Here is a 22,653-nt window from a genome sequence, read left to right as displayed (position 1 = left end):
ATTTTGCACAACTCTAATGTAGCAGCGATTGAAGATTTATTATATACCATTAAAACAAATAACAAAGTTAGATTTAATCATGGAATGGTTTGGGTTGGAAAGGACCCCATCTAATTCCAAACCACCTGCCATGGGCAGGGATGTGATTTTGACAGCACTTAATCAGTATCTAAGTAGTAGTTAGTTAACACAATGATCTAAAGACATTTGCTACAGTAGAAACACCAACTTAAAGATTTGTGAATGGCAAGGTTCACCTGGGACTTACCACGGGGTCCGGGGTGGGGGGGGGGTGTGTGTTAAAAATGCAGTCACATGCTTCCCAAATATCCCCTTGAGTGAATTATTCAGCCTTCCTCTTGGTCTGCAGAGAGCTTGTTCCTCAAGTTCAGCCCTGAGATGTACATCCCCTCAGGGGTATCCCTCCTCCCTTGTTGGGAGTGAATTACTCAGCCTCCTTCTTACTTTGTCCCACAGAGGAGCTTGTTCCTCAAAGGGTCAGCCCTGCGATGCGTGTCTCCTCAGGGGTGTCCTGAAGTCCCCACAGCTCAGGGGGAGATGGAGGGTGCAGACCACTGCAGTCCCTGGAGAGTTCCAGGAGTTCTTGTTTGGGATCACTATTTGTAGGATTGCGAGGCCGTTGCCTTTTGGTCAGTAATTTTCCAGGATTTAGTTTTTTTGCCGATTTGTTTAGGAATGAAGTTGTGTAATTCACCACCACCACCACCCTTAGTCCTCAACAGTGGAGTGAGACAGTGTCAGAGTTCACCAAATTCTGGAGGTAACAGAGGAATGAGGAATGATGCCATGATGGCTTTTCCTTTCATATTCATTAGATGAAGTGATTGACTCCTAGTCCATCTCAGATTCCTTATCAGGTTGTGTCCTGGCATGAGCTCTGCCTGGGGCTCAATTGTTAACGAGCTATCCCTTCAAGGAGCGATTTCATTGAGGCCTACTGCCACTCATAAGCCTGAGTAGGACTTATGCCAAGTACAGGAGTGGAGTGTACCCACCACAGTGCCTCAGGCACCAAGGATATGTTTTCATGGTCCCATTACAACCTGAGGACCAGGAAAGGTTTGCTTTTACCTGGGGTGGAATACAATATACGTTTATTAGATTGCCGTAAGGATTCAAACAGCCCTACATTGTCATGTTATCAGGCTTTAGCTAAAGAAATAGAACAAGTTCCACTCAAACCAAGAGTAATCAGGGATTTTCCTGATAAGGAACAAGTAATGTGAGTGGATATCAGCAGGGGCTGTGGTAACGAGCTCTTGAGAAAAGCCAATTAACTGCTCTACAATTTGGTTCAAAGTGATGGCATGATACCTTGGGAAAAAATTGCTACTAGCCACCTATACAGCCCTTTTAGATACAGAAGCTATTATATTAGCTGCACCTTTAGAAATACAAACTCTGGTTCCTGTTCTTAAGGGAATTAGAGAATCTAATCCAACTCCATAGGGAATCACATACTGTAGAACAATTCAAAAGATGATAATGTATATAGCACATCGTGACTAGGTTGAGGGAAAACACCTTCTTTGGATCTTGACAGGTATGGATCTGCCTTTTTCAAGGTTAACTTACTTGAAATCATAGTGAATCTAGCATGAAATAATAGCTTGTTCCACCTTGTGAAGGTTTTGTTATGGCCGTTTTCTCTATAAACTCTTGTTTTTTTTCTCCCTTCTTTCAGAACTCTGAAGACACAGGATCTTATAATCGTGCTGTGAAAGGAGAGACAGAATTTCACAGGTAAGTTTTTGCTCTGTCATTAAATAGAACTGCTAGAAAAAATCAGATTGTTTTAAATTGAATTTGAATTTAAGATTTGTATTTGACTTGTTCAGGTAAAATCTGGCATTTTAACGGATGAAGTATTGGCATTGCATTTATGAGTGGATTCTGTCTAAGATGGTCATATTGAGATAGTGGAGAAAACAGGGTTCAAACATTTTTTAAACTCTAATAAGATAGGAATAATATCCTTCCAACACTACTGTCATAAAAAATCTTTTTTTTTTTCTGTCTTGAGCATTACTTTCTTGATCCGTACTGCATATTACACATGTTCTGTTAGCAAAAAAAAAAAAAAAAAGGCTACAGTGAAGTCTGGTGGATAATTCTGCAGTGATATTAGCACTTTTAATAGATCCCCTGTAGTCCTGAAATCATTGATTTCTCTAGATGTGTGAAGTAGCTGATTCCAAAGCAAAGAAAGCAATCTTTCACCTTAAGCATAGCATGTGTAAACAGTGTTCAAAAACTATTTGATACAAGGTAAGAATGATCTCATGAATCCTGAGATGGTAAAGCTTTGGATTGTTTCTTAATTGTGGCAAAATCTTGTTGCATGCTTGTCAGTGCATTTAAGTAACCTGTCCTACACAAGTTGCCTAAACAGCCTTTGCCGCTCCAGTACTTTTGATAACACTGTTATAGAGTAGGGCAGAAACTTTTTGGGTATTTTAAACCTAGTGTATCATAAATTCATTGAGTATTTTCTCTGCTCTTACAAGAAATAGATTCTTATGCAGTCTTCCTGTCATAATTCCTGTAGAATGTTAATGTATTTCCCTCAGTCATTCGTTTTCCAAGTTACTCAGCCTGTTTAACCTGCACTGTTTGAAAGCCATTAAGTGCTTGGCACTGTGTGACCAAGACTGCTGCATACTTGAATTTTAGGGTGACACACCTTACACATCACTAAAACGCCGTTAAAACTTGCCAATGTGATAAGACGGAACTAGACTGCATTAGGGCAACTCTCAAACCAAAAGGTAGTAAAATGCAAAAAAATCTTTTCTCAGTTTGGTAAATTGAAACTGCTGTACAGCTGGTAAAGATGTATATACCAAAAGTGCTGTATGAAGTTATTTTAAAGGACAGATGTTGCTCATGGTTAAGGACACACCAATGTGCTACTCATAAATACGTAGTTGTAACTGCCAAAATCAAGCACAGTTGTGCTTGTTTGTTTCTTTGATTTTTGTTCTATTATATCAACTGAGCTTTTTTTTTTGGTAACATTTCTGTAGATTCAAAACAGAGGAAGATGGGCAAGGGAAGAAACGATACCAAAGTTCTAAGAGTGGTGCTGATGGAAGATCCCAAGGGAAATCTCCAAACGGAAGCAGAACTACAGACAGTTCTTTAATCCAATCTGAAAAGCGAAAGAGAATAGTTATACAATTTAAATCCAAAGAAATTAAATGTGGAAAAAGTGCAAGCACCGCTGATGTAGTGGCTACTAGCAGGGAAAATCACAACAAAGGTCCTTTTGATGGAACAGAAGGAAAAAGACTCTGGCATAGCTTTGCAGTTCAGAGGGACAAGGTGGTGAAGAAAAGGAAAGAGAAAGTTGAACTCTGCAAACTAAAGGCAAAAGCTGAACAAACTATGTTGGAAAAATTTAAGTCATCTGTGTATGATTTGCATGTTCCCTGTAAGAAGGCAGACAGAGACAAAAAATGGAGCGAAGATGTCAGAATTCCAAAAAAGTCACCTAGCACTTCCACAGATGTGCATGATGATAGGCCTTTCACTAAGAAGTCAAATAAATTATCTAGGACTTGTGAAGAAGAGTATGAAGAACGATATGAGGAGTTTTCTAAGAAAAATCTGCAAGCTAATAAATGTACACTATCAACTGAAACACCTCAACGATGGGACTGTTGTAAATGGAAAAAACAGGATGCTGATTCTCATCAAGCTACTGGTAATTCAAGGACTGAGGAAACAGACTTTGAAGCCCCAGCAGTATGTTTTAAGCAGGTAACAAGAACACAGTTATTTCTGTTACTATGCAGATAGTTGTTCCAGGCAGGTTTTCTGAATGGCTGGTGGTTTTTACGTAGGCTGACTGTCCTGCAGAATTCAAACAGGCTTCCATAGCCAACTAGATGGATTCTTCTGATCACACTGTAAACCACATTAAAATGCTTCTCTGCTCTGCTAAATGGTTAGATAAACTGGAAGAATAAATGTCTTGTGTGTTAGGACTGCGTTTGCACATATGCTTCCATAGCTTTACCTTACTGCCAGGTGTTTGGGTTACTTCGATTTAGGTGTAAGTCAACGGAATATTTTTCTGAGCTGACAGGGCTGTATGCACAAATTGAGTCAATGAAACTCCCTGCCAAACAGGTGCTTATTGCCAGCAAGGTGATGCCAGGAGAACTTGTTCTTGTGGATCTAGGACTGAATTCGTACGTTTCCTGCATAAATTCTTGTTTGGCTGTGATATGGTTTGTTTGTGAGTTCTAGTTGTGTTTGTCTCTGCACCTCTATTTATGTATCTTCTTATCTTGAGCATCCTTACTTTTTGTTGTCGTTGTTTAACATGCCTAGCATTAATTTTTAGAAATTTCAGTTCATGTAGTAGTGCAATCATTTTGTGCACATGCGAAGATGATAATCACATACAGTCATGGGAATCATTGAGGTTGGAAGGCGCCTTGAGATTGTCTAGTCCAACCTCTCTACTTAAGCAAGGTCAGCTAGAGCAGGTTATCCAGGACTGTGTCCGGTATCTCTGTTTTGGGTATCTCTAAGAATAGCAGCTCCACAGCCCCTCTGGGCAACCTGTTCAAGCACCTTCAAAGTAAAACAAACAAACAAACAAAAAAACTTTAATGTTCAGATGGAATTTCCTTTGTTTCGATTCATGCCCATTGCCTCTTGGGCTGTGTCCGTAGTCCACTAAGGTCCTGGCCCCATCTTCTTTACACCATCCCATCAGATATTTATATATATTGATAAGAGCCCCCTCAGCCTTCCCTTTCCAGGCTGAACAGTCTCTGCTCTTTCAGCCTCCCTTACATGACACACTCCAGACCTTTAATTATCTTAATAACCTTTTGTGCAACTCCATTAATAGATCTTTCTTGTACTGTGAAGCCCAGATCAAGAAAAACACCGGTTTACTGGAGTTAATTAAGTTGCTAAAATTTTAATACAAACTCTAAAGGATTTTTTTTAAAAAAAAAAGCTTTTAAAGCCATTGGATACTTCAATAATAGTTTTAAGTGTTTGTCATAAAAAAAATATTTTAAAGAGTTCATAATCAGAAACCCACAAGAGATCGGAAAAATAAATTTACTGTGTAAACCACTACATTTATTTTAAAGGAAAGCCAACCTTATAAGCCCTTTAAAATGCTGTTGTAGATGTTTTATCATGGATATCAAAAACACACTTTATGTTACCTGTTAATTTCACTTGGCAATATTCAGTGTTCTCTAAAAATAATTCTTTTTGAAAGACTTACATATCCTACTTCTGTTACTATTTGTTTCTAGAATTTTGAGGTCCCATGCACATCTGACTCCTACCAAGTCAGAGAGAATATAAAATCTATCCACAAGGTAAGTGATGTACTTGTTTAATACTAAAGAGCTATATTCCGAAACTCCTGACAAGGGGATCACTTGTTCCTCAGTCTTCCTTGATGTTTTGTGGTGTTGGTATGTTTTTGTAATTCTTCCTACAGAGCTTTGAAGCCTTTCCACCCCCTCAAGGCAGTGAGAACCTAGAAGGAGACCAAGAGGTTAGTAATGCTTCATTTAACACTTCCTAGTTATATTAAAAAATGGAGTTTTGTGGCTAGACAACTCCATGGATTTCCCTAGTATTCTTCATTGATGGTTTATGATCTACACTTCTAAATATGTGGAGTATTTTTTTCAATACTAAAGTGAAGTATTGCCAGTCAGGAACTTTCTGAGATAGAAAGGTATATTTCTGAGATAGAAAGGTATAATATTTCTATTATTCTCTGCAGCACTGGGGGCCTTTGTAGTTGCTTGCATACCCTAGCTATCACATTTGCCTACCTGTAACTTTCCAGAAGGAAGAGAGATACTTTTTGAGAAACATCTGATAGGTGAATTGCAGTCTGTGTAGTAAAAAAATGGAAGAAAAATTTTGGGTACTAGGTCACAAACAAAGGTTTCTAGGCCATATTTTGGATGTCTTTTTGTGGACTTCTTACAGTGGAGGATGGGCAGAAGATTCTCACAGCTTTACATTTGCTGTACCAACTTAAAATTTTTTGTTCCAGTTTTAGTCAGTTTCAACATAAAACCATTAATGCAAATATATCTCATTTGGAAACAATTCAAAAGTGATAACTTATACATAATTAAGTTCATATGTGTACATATTTTTCATTGTAGATGCAGATAGTTGAAGATTTGCATGTTGCTCGTATTGAAAAGAGGATGTCTCTGTCTGTAGCACAGACCTGTGGAGAACTTACAAGTATGGAAATAGATCTTCCAGAACAGGATTTAAATATTTCCGCTGGTATGTCGTGGTCTTACGTTCTTTGGTATCTACTTGAATCTGGTCATTAAAATCAGTGACCTGAGTAAAGAGTATACAACTGATTTTCTCATAACTGTTTTTGTTTGTTTGTTTTTTTTCCCCAGGGGCTTCTACTTCTGGTCTGAACATATTAGTGGTGATTGACACAAACATAATGATCAGTCACCTTGAGTTTGTCAAGTCCCTGAAATCTGAGGATATACCAGGTATGTGAATACATGGTGGCCAACAAGAAATTTTAAGAAAAAACAGATGTAAAAATTTCAGACTATATGAAACAAACAAAAACCAAAACAAAAATACAGAAAAAAAAGGGCTCCTTGAAAAGACATCAGGTTTCATGCAGAGACAAGAGGCTCACACTGTTTCCGTGGCTGGTTCTGTGAACCCAAACAGGCTACCTCTTAGGGAAAGTTCAGATATGAAGTAGTACCTACTATGCTTATACTTGTGTACTTACATTCCCAGGAATGTGTATGAATTTTTAGAAGTAAATAAGTCTTACATATTGCAAGAATATACTTTGAAACATTTAATCCGTTACAAGTGGTAGTGATGTTTTAGCGACTTACTGTTAGCAGAATTAGGAAGGTGCATGTTAGCTGTTGTTAGACGTGTTTTGAATTTATCAGAGTGCTTGTGGTGCTTTAATTCTCTTAGCTAATGAATACGCCTATTCCAGCCAAATGGAAAATAACTTTAATAAGGGTCCAAGCAATTTTCAAGAGTGTGTCAGACTGTATTTCTCTTTCCCAAGTTAGGAATGGTGTTGCGTTGTGTAAACTGGGACCTGCTGGCTCAGATGCATTTTTTTAAGAATATTGCAGCTCCCAGTTTCTGGTCATGCACCAGACCCATTACACAAAAGGTTCAGAAGGTTGATGATTACTGACCTATTTACTGCAATGCAGATGGATGTTAATGGATATCTTAAATATTATATTCTTATCACGTGAATGGGAAAGAAAACAGTTGAAGTACTTGTTTTGGGTGGACCAACAAAACAATCATAAAATTTCTGAATTAGTTACAAATAAAACCATGGTCCAATATCCATACTTCCCCTTCCTATCTTAGGAATGCTGGTTGACAGTTAGTGCAAACCATTACTCTTTTATTTCATGTTTGTGTTTGCATAGTGACTATCATGGTCATTCCAGTACTTTCAGCTACTGTCACCTTGCTTTAACATTTTACGGTGAGTGTGATGGGGTGTTAATCACTGTAAATATGTTTTACAATATTGCTACACACTGTTTTCAAGGTATTCATTTGATTAAAATTGTTTATTCCTTTTGTTTGCCTAATATTGTTATTTTTACATGTAATCAGTACATTTCCAGTTTGAAGTTAGATTAGAAAGAGGGAACTTCAGCTGTTCATTTTTTAATGCTAGGTGTTCCTGAGCATTGAAAATGAAAACTATTGGAAAAAAAAAGGGGGGGGGGTGAGCTTACATAAATATGGTGTTTGGATTCAAATTTAACTGTATTATCAGTTGATCTTTCAAAATGTCTTTGTTTTTTTCCTTGTAGGTGTCGGCAGACTTGCACTGATAATTCCCTGGGTTGTTTTACAAGAGTTGGACAATTTGAAGAAGGGGAAAATGTTGCAGCATGTTCGGGACAAAGCTATCCCTGCAGTCCAGTTTATCTACATGTGTCTCAAAAAACAAGATTCAAAATTGTGGGGGCAATCCATGCAGCTTGCTTCTCAAAAAACATGTAAGATATGCAGTTTATTTGGTTTTGGGTTCTTAAATCCTTGTGGTTTCACCTAGTGTGAACCTCAGCACCAAATTTTGAGTTTTCACTCTGACTTTACACTTTGCTAATAAAAATTCACTAATGGCTTACAGCAGCCTTCGGAGCGTATCCAAGGCTATAGTCTGCAAATAACTTATTCGTGTTAGTGCTTTGTGCACTGTTGTTTTATTGGTCGTTTCTCGCTTTAAGCTGCACATATTATGTTGCTAAGTGAGGGATTACTTAATGAAAATTCATCTGGTTACTCCTTTTTTTTTTTTTTTATCTACAAGCTAAGGATATGTTTTATGCTTTTGCTTTTGAGGAAGTTGTTGCAAAATCTAACATATTCAGAAACTTATGCATGTTTCACTTTGACGTTTCCTGGCAAAACTGTAGTGTTTTTGAGTGGAGCAGTACCTCAGAATTCAAAACTCATATTTGTGCTTTGATTACTTCTCTGTCCTTGTTTAGGGACTTTTACATTTAAAAACAGTACCATGACTACACTGAAGTATTTCTTATGTTTAGTTACAAGTCAGCACTGTCTTAACTAAATTTACAGATGGCCTGAGTGACGAGAATAATGATGATCGTGTTTTACAATGTTGTCTGCAGTATCAGAGCCTCTTTCCTCAAGCTGTTGTCATACTGTGCACGTGAGTTCCTGTGTTTCTAGACTTCTTACGAAGTTTAAGGTAGTCTCATGCCAAATACAGCATTTTCAAGTCATACCTTAAAGTGAAGAACTGCTTCAGCAGTAAGGTTTTTGAGGAGCAGTCACCCTCTTAAAAGCTGGAGTAGAAGGGTACAATAAAACACAAACGTTGTAGGCTTAATCACCTTCATGTGCAGGAGGCCTGAAGTAGGACCAAGTTTATTCAATGTTCAATTTTAAAACTTTTGAAAGCGTAGCTTTCTCAGATTTTATTCCGATTTCTCACAAAAGTATTAGTTATGAAATTGAAAAAAAAATCGTCTTAATGATTGAGATCCAGTTAGGTACTTGCTTCTGCCCACCTGGTTGGACATAATAATAAACATTGACAAGGGCAATCATAGAAAGATGGAAGACAGAGACAGATTTGCCTCCTGTTCTGTGATGGTAACAGCTGAGTTTCGAGTATTGATTCTCGGTTTGATATAAGTCATGTAAAGCTAGTTTTTAAAAGGTTTATACTACTTGACAGGTACTGTATATAGTTTGGTCTTTGCTAAAACTGTTTGCTGTGTAGCTTCAGGAAGTGGGGTTAAGTTCATAGGTTTGTGTAAGTTGATGTGTGAAACTGGGATGTTGCTGGAAATACTATTTCAGTCAGTATCGGTATGATTTTAGATTTGTCAGAGTAAAGAACAGGAGATGTTGAAGGTGACTTCAGAAGCGCTTTTCATCTGAAAATGCATTTATCAATAGCAGCAATGGGAATTTGTGGGAAACTATTAGAATCCAAGTCTGTATTGCATGTCTGTAGTAGTTCTGCTGGAGTATGTATGCCTCAAGGTGGCATCTGTGACAATTTGGCCAGCAGAACAGTAGAAATGGGTGTAAAAAAAGAGGATTTGTTATATTAATCTAATTAGATATGTCTTCGAATCATTGCTGTGTTTGCATTCTAAGTTGATAGCAACTGGGTGTCACTAGTACAGTATTTATGATTGTTTTCAGTAAAGCAAGCCTGGAGCCTGGAACATATTTTTTCACAATAGCTGCTTTAGTTAATATTCTGGTTTAATTCATTGCACTGGTTCTAATTGCTTGCGATGGAAAACTTTGTATATAATGAAGCTTACAAAATTAGCTTACAGAAGATAAATCGTTCAGTGTGTTACTTTTATTACTTAATATATAGTAATGTCGGTTTTATGTCAGAAATTAATTCTCTTCTAGGGATGATAAAAATTTATGCAATAAAGCCATTGTGAGTGAGGTCAAGGCATTTTGCAAAGCAGATTTGGTTACTGCTCTACAGAATCTGAATGTAAACAGGCATCAGAATTGTGTTGAGCTGCAACAGTCAAAATATGGTAAGTTTGTTTAATGTGTACATAAATGTGCTGACTTTTGAGACAGTAATCACTGTAGGAGCAGGAGAAGAGTTTCTACTCTAAGCTCAGTTTTTATGCGCTTTGAATGGATAAAAATACTTCTTGTTTTGGACAGGTTTTCTGTTTTCAAAGGTAAACAGTTCCCTGAAAGTTTGAGACCTTTATTAAAACATCTGTCTCGTAGGGTTTGAGGAAATTCATGAGACATATTTTTATTTGACAGAAAAAAGAAACAAACCCACAGCATGGATTACCTGTGTTTATAGTCATTTAAAAGGTGTTCTGAAATTTTTAGGACTGAAAATAGATTTTTCCAGTTGAACCAGTTTGGGTCCTATTCATATTTAGTTGTAAAATTTTGTACGATTAGATCACTCCTTTACATTTTGTAATAATAGCTTTACCTGCATCCCAACCAGTAAGTCTTGATTCTTGGGTTGCCTGTTCATGTTTCTAAAAATGCAAATACAATAGCTTACACAGCTTACAATAGTAAGTAGTGTTCTGCTCATAGTTGCTGATAACCCCACTGGCTGTATATAATCTCAGTTATTTAAGGAAAAAAGTAACGTGGAATGAGATCACAAATTAATAACGCTTTGGAGAAATAAGATTTTCTTGTTTAGTAGCTCATAATTAAAAATACTTGCAATACAAGTAGGTATAAGTAAAAATGTTTGATACTTAATTAGCTCATCTGCTTTGTAACATAAATATGAAATGCAGTCTGACTTTTATTTATGGGAACAAGTGATTTGTGTGCTATCAACCTAAATTAGCTATAGAAGCAGTTGCAATAAGTACCTCTTATTGCCATTGGTTTTACAGATGCGGAATTCCAGAAAACAGAAAGAAGCGAAGCTCATCTTTCTGCTCAATTCCCAAATATACTTCCAGATCTTGAAAAGAACTTAGGAGAAGCTTTATCATGTATTTTGGAGACTGAAATGAAAATTGCATTTGGAAACCTGTGGATGGAGGTAGTTTCATATGACATCTTTCTTAATATTTCAAGTATTAAGAGGTTTAAGTGTCCTTGGTATTTTAATGGTATTAGCACCTATGCTAAACCAAACAGCTAATTCATATAATTCACTAACGTAACAGTTCACTTAACAAGAGTGTTCCATTTTACAGTTTCACTTTCTAACAAGATTGTTGTATTTAACCAGTAATGACCGTGCAGTGTTTTAGTAATATGGGCAGTCTTTTAATAATACAGTAATAGAAATGCTGGCTGTGAAGTGTGAGTTTTCAGACCTCTTTGTATTAATTTCATTAGATCTAGATTTCTGCATTTCCAGTGTGGTTAAATCACTGCATTGTAAATATGTACTTCAAGAAATACTTTCATCATGTTTTAAATAATATATTTTATATAATATTGCACTTGTTGCAAACACTTATCTCCCATCAGAGTTGATGCTTTTATATACTACTTGCATAAGGTTATTCACACGTTACACTTCAGATGCAGAATTAAAGGGATGTTAACCAGGATGTCCAAACACTCACTTTTTCAAAAGTACTGTTAGCAAAAAATAAGTACTCTGGTACAACACATTTTCCAGTTATCCATGCTTTGGTTCAGGTTCCACTTTATGGCTGGTAGGGGTTAGTCAGAAGTTTAAATTGAAGATATACCTCTGTGGCTTTAAAAAAAAAAATGGTTTGCATAGGATGAATGTTGTTTCACAAGGGAGAGCTTTGATTAGGTGTTAAGTATTTAGGCATTTACAATTAACTGATACTTGTCAACGTCTTTCCAATTTCTGGTTTTACTTTGTAGTAATAAATTAAAATTTCACTGCAATATGTACATATTCATGTATGTATAGTCACAGGTAGGAAACATGTTTCTTTTTACTTTTTCAGTAATTGTAGATAATCAAAGGCATGTTTACTGTTATTCTGGCATTTCTACATAAACAATGCATTAAATCTCTGTAGAGTTTACTTGAGGACGTTTTCAATATTTGAGAAAAGGAGAACAAAGCCTCATGCAAATGTTGAAAGGTTATTATTGTACACTGGACACGTCTACATGAGCATCTCTGCGTAACCCATGATGTTACCGAATCACATTTTTTAGATAGATAAATTTGTTAAATCTGAGTGTAACTATTTCTGAGGAATCATTGAAATTATACTTGAGCAAGCACAAATCATAACGTTATTGAAGAACAGAGTTGTTCTGAAATGTATACGACTATGTCTATGGATTTTTAAATGTATTCTCTTTCAGATACTGTACCTGAAGCCACCATGGACATTAGCAAACTTGCTGCAGTGTTTTAAAAAACACTGGGTGGCTGTTTTTGGTTATGTTGTGCCAAGGAGCTTACTTGCAACTGTTGAATGTCTCTATAAACACCTTTGTACAGGTAAGAATCTCAGAGAAAGTTAATTATAAACTTGAAAATAAACTCATTGTTCTGGTTTTAGTAGTTAGACACTTTGAAAAGGCACATAGTCTGTATGATTAAATCACAGAATCATAGAATCACACAGAATCACAGAATTGTAGGGGTTGGAAGGGGCCTCAAGAGATCATCGGGTCCAACCCCCCTACCAAAGCAGGTTCCCTAGAGCAGGTTGCCCAGGTAGGCATCCAGATGGGCCTTGAATATCTCCAGAGAAGGAGACTCCACAACCTCCCTGGGCAGCCTGTTCCAGTGCTCCGTCACCCTCACCGTGAAGAACTTTTCGCGTGTTGGTGCAGAACTTCCTGTGCTCCATTTTGTGGCCATTGCCCCTTGTCCTATCCCCACAAACCACTGAAAAGAGGTTGGCCAAATCCCTCTGTCTCCCACACTTAAGATATTTGTAAACATTGATGAGATCCCCTCTCAGTCTTCTCTTCTCAAGGCTGAACAGACCCAGGTCTCTCAGCCTTTCCTCATAGGGAAGATGCTCCAGGCCCCGTATCATCTTTGTTGCCCTCCACTGGACTCTTTCCAGGAGATCCCTGTCTGTCTTGTACTGGGGAGCCCAGAACTGCACACAGTACTCCAGGTGAGGCCTGACCAGGGCAGAGTAGAGGGGGAGGATCACCTCTCTTGACCTGCTGGCCACGCTCCTTTTAATGCACGCCAGGATCCCATTGGCCCTCTTGGCCACCAGGGCACACTGCCGGCTCATGGCCAGGCTGACGTCCACCAGGACCCCCAGGTCCTTCTCCGCAGAGCTCCTCTCCAGCAGGTCGCCCCCCAGCCTGTACTGATACGTGCGGTTGTTCCTTCCCAAGTGCAGGACTCTACACTTGATCTTGTTAAACCTCATTTGGTTTCTTCCTGCCCGGCTCTCCAGCCTGTCCAGGTCTCGCTGAATGGCAGCACAACCTTCTGGTGTGTCAGCCACTCCTCCCACATTTGTGTCATCGGCATACTTGCTGAGGGTGGACACTATAAATAGTATAAATATTATATTTATATTATATATAAATAGCATATAATATATAAATACTATAAATTTATAATATATATTATATATAAATAAATTCAATTAAACATATAATTATATATAATTATATTGTTATATATAAATATATTAAAATAAAAAGTAAATAATTATTATTATTTACATTGTATATAATTATATTATTTTATATAGCATGATATTGCATTATATATATTATATATGTTTATATATTTTTAAAATATCTAAAATATATTAAATATATATATTGTATATATTGTAATTAAATTAAATTATATGTATATAAATATATATTTCTGATATATATTTATAATATATTATAAATATAATATAAATATAATATATAAATAGTATAAATAGTAATGTAGTCCATCTCCTTCTGCTTTTTTTTTTAAAATTTAAGGTTATCTATTTCACACATCTCTATGTATCTGCAAAAATCAAGGAAAAAACATTTTAATGGACATATGCAGCAGTGGTCACTGAAGTTTCTGAACTATTTTTAAAAAGCAAATAATCCTTCTCCCTTCATTTGCCACCACATTGTGTGTGGCCAAATGATCTACATTTGCTAAATAAATGGGGGAGGGGTAAAGATTACTTTATGTGACAGATGAAGACAGGGAGCTTTGTTTTTTAAAAAGCAAAACCAACCAAACGAAAAACCCCTTTCATTTATTTAATGTAATTTTTACAAATTTGTTTATAACAGATAAAGATCCTCTGGGATATTGCTGTTCTTCAGTTGTGTTAAATATGCCACTTGAGCCTCTTGCCAAACTGGATAAGTTGGGAAGACTTGGTTAACAAGGGAGAAGTCTTAACCCTATACACTGTTGTTAATATTTCTCTTGAGGCTGTTTAATGTTTCTGAACCATTTTCAATGCTTTATATGCGCTTCAGTTAATTCAGATATGAGTAGCAGATTTGCCTCCTAAGAGTAATATCTCCTAACATCTAGTTTATTTCTTTTTAATTTCCCATATTAATGTCTAAATATCAGGTAAAACAGTGAACTCCTCAACAGCTGGTATCTTGCTCCAGGAATCCAAGAAATTATTGCATGCTTTCAGTTCAAGGTCCGACTATAATGGTGTACTTCCCCAGGCTTATGCCGAAGTGAATAAGCTGTACCAAACATTTACAGAGGTAAGAGGAGCTTCAGTGTTCATTCACTTAACAGGTTCTTGGAGATGCTCTATATTTGTATTAAAAACCCATCTTACACTTCTAAATTATTCCCATAAATTCAACAAATTATTGCAGGAAATATTATTGCTAGGTTATTTTTTAAATTAATTTTAATTTTAACATCTATTTTCTTGTAGCAAATATCTGTCTCTATGTTTGTGCTTGGTAGGCCTTTTTTCTAATATAAATGTGCTGGTATCAGAAGGGTGACCGAAAAACATTGCTTAGTTACCTTCAAGAAAAGCATCTTAGTTTTCTATTGCATTTGTAACTGATAAAAAAGGGCCTTAAAGATTAAAAATAAAATTGTAATTTCTACTTTTGACATTATTCCTGGGCGTGTTATTTCAGCTTTCATTGTCTTGGTAGCTCTGTTCCTACACATGCATCAGGGACTTTTTTATACCATGCGCTTTGTGGTGGTTGAGAGTGTCCTGATACATCTTGTGTTCTGAGAAATATGCATTTGCACCCAGCTCATCTCTGATTTGCTGGGGGAGAAATTTTGGTGTCTTGGTTTGTGGTAATTGTTAGTCCCAAATGTAATGGCATAAAAAAGGGAATAGTGAGCATGGATGACTTCAGGTATTTCTATGTGTGGAAAAAAGTACAGGTCAGAACTCTAAAAAGTTCTTTTCACATCTGGAGAAAGCTGAAGGGGAAAGGACAAAGAGGAAGATCAAGGAGAGGACGGATGTTCCAGCAGCTTTTGCTAGGGAGTCTTGATTCTCTGCTCTGCTGTACCTTCTGCATGCACTGCAGTTGGCCACTTATCCTACAGTTCTGTGAACAGTGCTGCCATAAGAAGCAGCCTTTCTGTTGGAAAACTTGTTTCCTCCCATCCTTGTCTGACATTTGACTTTGCAAAGAACTGCCATTACGCGGACTAGATTGTCAGACCAGTTTTACCTGGATAAATTTCCTGAACCAGTTTATCATGAGTATGTGAATACTTTATGCCATTCCAGAGGAGTGTGCCAACAGTCAAGGGACAGGGAGCAATGTTGTCTCTTCATGTGTGCAAGTAAGAGGCAGCTCTGGTTTATACCAGCTTACTGTACGTGTTAAGCTTTAGTGTAGGGTTCCCTTTGCTTCAGTTTCCTGATCTATACATGTAGCAGAAAGACTTGGTAGAAGCCTGAGAGATGCTTTAGATACAGAGTATAATAAAGATAGGTACAATTAAAACAGATATGCCTTGGTACTTTGAACATTACTTTTAAAACAAAAACAAAAAAAAACCACAAAACATTTAGAAGCATTCAAGTTTTCTTAAGTTAGGAATTAAATACATTCATTGTTTGTTTGCTAAACTTTTATAAGGTGAGGTCAGACAGTGAGCAGGATTTATCAGAAGACATCATGGTTCTTTCAGAAAGTGTTCCATGTGAAAGAATGGAAGCAACAACACCAAATCTGCAAAATTGTGAAGAAAAAAAGTTACCTGCAAGCATTCATGTGTCTCAAGAAAACAGGCACCAGGAAATCTGGTCAGTCCTTGAAGGTGTATGGAATACAATGAACTTGTACAGGTACAGTGTGCTAAATAAATTCTGAAGTTCTACATAATCTTCCATAATTTTTAAGCAAACATACCATAGGAACTGCTTGTTACTTCTCATTTTAGAGAAAAACCTGTTAGTAATTAGTTCAGATTGACAAAAACATCACACAGCTTGTCACACAAAGAAGTTAGGAAGATACAATTTACAACATAGATACAACTAGACAGTCTGTGAGCTGTCTGTCTAGCTTGCTGCTCTTTTTCATGACAGTGGCTAGAACAAGTAGTTTCAGAGAATAGCGTTGAAAGCCCTTTAAGAAACACAAATGGGAGACACCCACGAAAATCTCACCTTTGTCCATAAAAAAGAGGCGTCGAAGCTCTAGATTTTCTTGTGGTTATTTTCTTTTCAAGCCCTGTGGATGTGTACTAGTCTAAGCAAAAGCACTTACTTTTTTTAAATTATTATTTCAATTGGTTTACAACATAGACAATTTTCTTGTTAAGCAAAATCCTTCATATTAAAGGTGAAGTATCCAAATGCAGAATCTAGCAATGAATTTCCTTTCTCACATAAACTTAAAATTGCATGAAATGAAAATCCCCTCCACCTAGATGTGTTACCACTGTTTTTATTTTGGTTGTTTTTAAAAAGTCTGCTTAAAAATTGTTGAAGCACCATGCTTTTGCATGCTGTAAAAATCAGAATAAATACTGTGTTTTCTTTTTGTAGTCTTAATCTAAAGTCTTTTTAAAGGAAGGATTCTGAGCTATGTCAAGCACAAAGGAACGCCATTTTTGGTGGTCTCTAAAGGACTCATACAATATGTAATGATAGTAACCCTACCAATGCCATTTCTACTCTAGCATTTCAATATACTATAGGTTTGCACCAGCGTAACTCCTCTTAACACCAGTGCAAATTAATCTGCATTTAAGCTTGTGAGGAGTTGGCTTGGTGTAGTGTTCAAGTCAAATGAGAATTTGCGCCAGAGGACAGTGTCAGCGTATAACAGTTTAGCCTCCAAAATGGAGATAATTGGTTCTCTTACTGGGATATTTGTGAACTTCAAAATTTCATATAGGCATTGTTTCAAGAGGAAGACCTCTTTCAAAGGTATCCCTTAATAATGAAATTGCAACTGAGGTGTTGGTTCTTGCCAGCTGTTAACAACCTTGCGGTGAAAAGAAGATACAATTTTAGAATTATAGTTCATTTCACGCTCATCTTGTCAAGAAAATACTACTTGTCTCCCACCAGTGGAGATTATTCTTCACAAGTGCAATGCAGCTTATCCCAATGCAACTATTGAAGGAAAGGTATCAATCCTGTTCTAAATCTGGAGAATGAAACTGCTTGGAAAAATGCAAAGAAGGCAGTTTACTTTGCTTCTTCAGCCTAGCAGTTCTTCTCTTCTGAGAGGTTTACTCAGGTTGTGTATGAGGAATTGGTTTCACTGTCAAATGAAGTTTAATGATAAATCTATTTAAGTCAAAGTCAGTGAAATACTGTTATAGAGTACAATTACCAAGGAAAAATTTCAACAGAGAAGTACAGCTCTAGGGCATAGTCTTTCCACTGTTTATTCCAAGACTGCTTTAGATAACATGGTAGTAGTATAGATTTATATTTGACCTTGGCTTTTTAATAGTCAAAATACAATGCATGGAATAGGTACTGAGTTTCTCTTAATTTTGAGGATTTTTATTAACTGTTTTGTCTTTTTTTTTTTCGGTAATATTAGTCTTGAAATTTTCCAAAAGTTGGACCCCAGCACAGTAACTGCAAGGTCTTCATTTGAAGAAGCTTTTTTAGGTCTGCAGAAACTGTTGGCAGCTGTGAATGACATCCTTGAAGGAATTCGTAGGTAAGCGTTTAAGCTAGTCCTAAAACCTAGTGAGAATAGTATCATAGAATGGCTTGGGTTAGAAGGGACCTCAAAGATTATCTGGTTCCAAACCCCCTGCCATAGGCAGGGACGCCACCCACTAGATCAGTTTGCCCAGGGCCTCATCCAACCTGGTCTTGAACACCTCCAGGGATGGGGCATCCACAGCCTCTCTGGGCAGCCTGTGCCAGTGCCTCACCACCCTCTGAGAAGAATTTCCTCCTAACCTCTGATCTAAATCTCCCCTCTTTTATCTTAAAACCATTCCCCCTTGTCCTGTCATTATCCAGTTGAGTAAAGAGTTGCCCCCCATCTTTTTTATAAGTCTCCTTTAAGTACTGAAAAGAGGCAGTGAGGTCTCCCCAGAGTTTTCTCCAGGCTGAACATCCCCAGCTCTCTCAGCCTTTCTTCCTAAGAGAGGTGCTCCAGCCTCTGAGCCTCCTTTAACAGCCCCACATCCTTCTTGTGCTGGGGGCCCCAGCTGGTCACACCTCTGTTGGTGCAGCCCAGGATGCAGTTGCCCTTCTGGGCTGCAGGCACGCACTGCTGGCTCATGTTGAGCTTTTCATCCACCAGAACCCCCAAGTCCTTCCCTGCAGGGCTGCTGTCAGTGAGTTCTTCCCACAGCCTGTGCTCATGTCTGAGATTGCCCTGACCCAGGTGCAGCACCTTGCACTTGGACTTGTTGAACTTCATTAGGTTCACATGGGCCCACTTCTCAAGCTTGTCCAGGTTCCTTTAATAGCAGTCAGTTAAAGCTATAAAAATCACTAAGCTGTTGATGCTAAACTACAAGTTAAGTGTGCACGCTTAGTTTTAAAATTTTCAGTAAAATATCAGTACTATGTGTATCTAGAATCATTTCTTTGTAACAAGAGAACAAGAAACTGTTGTGGACATTCAGATCCCTTTTAGTGAATTTTCTCATTTATGACTTGGGATTTGTTTTCCAGTACTTGATGACAAACCACTGACATCTGCTTATAGTGAAACAGCAGCTGTGACATGATTAAATGATATATTAGCTCTGATGGCAAGAGCTGAGGATAATTTAGAACATTTATTTTTCAAATGTGAGGCCCACTGGATTTGGGGCAAAATTCCAATATAGCCATACATTTGGAGGATGTCACTGTTACCAATTCTACAGCATATTTCTTTAGTCAAAACCTCTATCACAGCAGTTGATAATCAGTTGAACTCTCAGATTTGGCAGGATATTCCCTCTCTCTTCCTCCTCTCCCCCCCCCCTTGTTTTTTCTAAAGTGTGCAGAGTAATAAAAGTGAAGCTTCAAAAAGATTAAGGTACTTCCTGTGTAGTCTTAGCTTAGTCCTTATTTTATAGCAGTAAAGTTTATTCACCAGCAGGAACAGCTACAGAAAGTGCTTTAAATTCTTTTGATAGTAGAGTTCCCTCAGTTTCTTACTGCCTTTAAAGGGTGTTTGTAGGAAATGGTTTGTAATGGCGGCTGAAGTTCTAGTAACTGCTGTGGGCATCCTAAATTGTTACAGGCTTTGAATCTAAGAGTCTAGAGGTATGTCAGTTAGGAAAACAATATCACTTTGCACAATTCTTTGCATTGTACTGATGCACATAGATTAGAAAACTGTCCAAAAAGATGCATCCAAACAATTGGGCTTGACCTGTACATTAATAGTGCTTCTTAAGTAAGCACTGAGGTATACATTTCTGTCGTAGACAGTTAAAACTTTGTTAGAGATTGTCTAAGAAACATTTAATTTTTTTCAATAAGTATTTTTCCTGTATTCTTAATTTATTTAGTAGTGAACTTTTAAACTTGCATTATCAGTACTTAGTAATGCTCTTTACAATGTTCTCTGAAGGATCACCGTCATCACAGAATCATAGAATGGCTTGGGTTGGAAGGGACCTTAGAGATCACCTAACTCCAACCCCCCTGCCATAAGCAGGGATGCCACCCACCAGATCAGGTTGGCCAAGGCCCCGTCAAGCTTGGCCTTGAACACCTCCAGGGATGGGGCATCCACTTCTCTTGCCAACCCATTCCAGTGCTTCACTACCCTTACAGTGAAGAATTTCCTCCTAATGTCTGGTCTAAGTCTATCATCTTTTAATTTAAGACCATTCCCCCTTGTCCTATCATTATCTACCTGAGGAAAGAGTCCTTCTCGGTCTTTTTTGTTAGACCCCTTTAAGTACTGAAAGGCCTCAATGAGGTCACCCTGGAGCCTTCTCTTCTCCAGGCCGAACATCCCCAACTCTCTTAGCGTTTCTTCATAGGAGAGGTGCTCCAGTCTCTGATCATCTTTGTGGCCCTCCTCTGGACCCGCTCTAACAGCCCCACATCCTTCTTGTGCTGGGGGCCCCAGACCTGGATGCAGGACTCCAGGTGGGGCCTCACAAGGGCAGAGCAGAGGGGGACAGTCACCTCCCTCGACCTGCTGGTCACACCTCAGTTGGTGCAGCCCAGGATGCAGTTGCCCTTGCAGGCTCATGTTGAGCTTTTCATCCACCAGAACCCCCAAGTCCTTCCCTGCAGGGCTGCTCTCAGTGAGTTCTTCTCACAGCCTGTGCTCATGTCTGGGATTGCCCTGACCCAGGTGCAGCACCTTGCACTTGGACTTGTTGAACTTCATTAGGTTCACATGGGCCCACTTCTCCAGCCTGTCCACATCCCTTTGGATGGCATCTCTTCTTTCTTTGGTATCAACCGTACCACTCAGCTTGGCGTCATCAGCAAACTTACTGAGGTTGCACTCAATCCCATCATCTATGTCATTGATGAAGATATTGAAAAGCACCAGTCCCAAGACAGACCCCTGAGGGACACTGCTCGTCACCGGCCTCCACCTGTACATAGAACCATTGACCACCACTCTCTGGGTGCGGACGTTGAGCCCATTCCTTATCCACTGGGTGGTCCACCCTTCATATCTTTCCAATTTAGAGATTAGGATGTCATGTGGGGCCATGTCAAAGGCCTTGCAGAAGTCCAGGTAGATGACATTGGTCGGTCTTCCCTTGTCAACTGATGCAGTCACTCCATCAGAGAAGGCCACCAGATTGGTCAGGCATGATTTGCTCTTGGTGAAGCCATGCTTGCTGTCCCGGATCATCTCCTGGTCCTGCATGTGCCTTAACATTGCCTCCAGGGAGATTCATTCCGTGATCTTCCCAGGCACAAAGGTGAGACTCACCAGTCTGTAGTTCCCTGGGTCCTCCTTTTTACCCTTTTTAAAAATAGGAGTGATGTTTCCCTTTTTTCAGTCAACAGGGACTTTGCTTGACTGCCATGCTTTTTCAAATATGATGGAGATCGGCTAGGTGACCACATCAGCCAATTCCCTCAGGACCCTGAGAAGTATGAGGTCTGACTGGTCAAGGCACTTCCAAAGTCTGTAGCAGGGGTCTGGAGCTCTGTCACTTAGGACTTGAGCTCTTCTTCCTTTGTTACTGCTAGAGTTTGGGGTTGTTTTTTTCAATAAAAATGATGATGGAATTGTGCAAACGTTTGTTTTACTTTCCACCACTTCCAAATAAGTTTTTTCTTGCCTTTTTGTTTTTTATTATGGCCAGAACAGTATTTCTTTAATGAAAATGTTTCAGGAAAATAAATATTCTGAAGTCCCAAACAAACTTCAAGGTACAAGCATACAAGGTATGAAGTAGTGTGTTCACATGGCCGTAAGAGACCATTCCCACACCATTCACGTTACAGCCTAAGTAATAGGTCTGATCTTTTATGTACAGCACACTAATAATGGGGCAAATCTATTCAGAGGAATTGTTGCTTTTCTTGAGAGAGAACGGGTCTAAATGTTGTTAAAGTAGGAACAGAAAAACGCAGGTAGACATCAGAGTTAGAGAAGCTTGTCGGTAATTGATTCATTTTCATTGATGATGACTCCCAGTTGAGATTACATTTTAGTAATGACAATGTCAGTTTTTCTCTGAAGAAATTGTTCTAATAACACATCTTACTCCTAAACTTGGTTCTTTTCAATCCAGTCCTAAAGTTCTTGCAAGAAATCCTTTGATATCAGTTTATATATCTGGTCGATGAGATCTAATGTGAATTTCATGCTTCAAGATCATTATTTCTGTATTACAGATGTGTTTTTAATACTTTTTTTTTTCCTTTTAGCGCAAGCAACATATCTAATTTTCCCTTATGGAAGAACTCCTTAAAAATAATAAGATGTACTATTATATCAGAGAAATCTGTTTTTCAAAAGATGTGCTTTTTGATTAGAGGATGATTTTATTGTCTGTAGCAAGATTCAGGATTCAGTCAGGATTCAGTCGTTTGACTTTATTTGAAATGGAGAGGCTATCTTCTGTTCCATGTGATTACACTGACAATCAGTAATGCTTATGAAATAGTTTCAAAAATTAATTTTGTACTCCTTAAAAATTTCTTTTCTACCACTAAACTGGAATACCCTACGATTCTATGAATGAATTTTCTTGGAAAGATTTCATTCTGAAATGCTTACTCTGTGTTTGTTCTTCAGAGTTGC

At 38.0% G+C, this 22,653-nt stretch overlaps 1 protein-coding gene across 9 annotated transcripts in view; it reads left to right on the top strand.

The window, feature by feature from the left end:
* SWT1 (SWT1 RNA endoribonuclease homolog) overlaps window positions 1-22,653 on the top strand; it is a 45,393-nt gene that overhangs the window by 6,668 nt on the left and 16,072 nt on the right. For 6 of the 9 annotated variants that reach the window (XM_040566438.1, XM_040566437.1, XM_040566442.1 and 3 more), the window contains exons 3-16: window positions 1,706-1,764; window positions 3,048-3,783; window positions 5,310-5,375; window positions 5,501-5,557; window positions 6,186-6,315; window positions 6,441-6,542; window positions 7,872-8,060; window positions 8,647-8,740; window positions 9,970-10,106; window positions 10,956-11,107; window positions 12,373-12,511; window positions 14,570-14,715; window positions 16,081-16,289; window positions 18,007-18,129. In XM_040566438.1, the coding sequence (XP_040422372.1) occupies window positions 1,706-1,764; window positions 3,048-3,783; window positions 5,310-5,375; window positions 5,501-5,557; window positions 6,186-6,315; window positions 6,441-6,542; window positions 7,872-8,060; window positions 8,647-8,740; window positions 9,970-10,106; window positions 10,956-11,107; window positions 12,373-12,511; window positions 14,570-14,715; window positions 16,081-16,289; window positions 18,007-18,129 (2,339 nt within the window). Of the gene's footprint in view, window positions 1-1,705; window positions 1,765-3,047; window positions 3,784-5,309; window positions 5,376-5,500; window positions 5,558-6,185; window positions 6,316-6,440; window positions 6,543-7,871; window positions 8,061-8,646; window positions 8,741-9,969; window positions 10,107-10,955; window positions 11,108-12,372; window positions 12,512-14,569; window positions 14,716-16,080; window positions 16,290-18,006; window positions 18,130-22,653 lie in introns of those variants that run through there. The other 3 variants (XM_040566444.1, XM_040566445.1, XM_040566443.1) reach the window with 2 other exon arrangements.

The sequence above is a fragment of the Cygnus olor genome, chromosome 8 (genome assembly GCF_009769625.2).
Source record: "Cygnus olor isolate bCygOlo1 chromosome 8, bCygOlo1.pri.v2, whole genome shotgun sequence".
In the NCBI taxonomy this organism is placed as follows: Eukaryota; Metazoa; Chordata; class Aves; order Anseriformes; family Anatidae; genus Cygnus; species Cygnus olor.
Note: the sequence above shows the minus strand (reverse complement) of the source record. Positions and strands in the feature narration are given on the sequence as shown.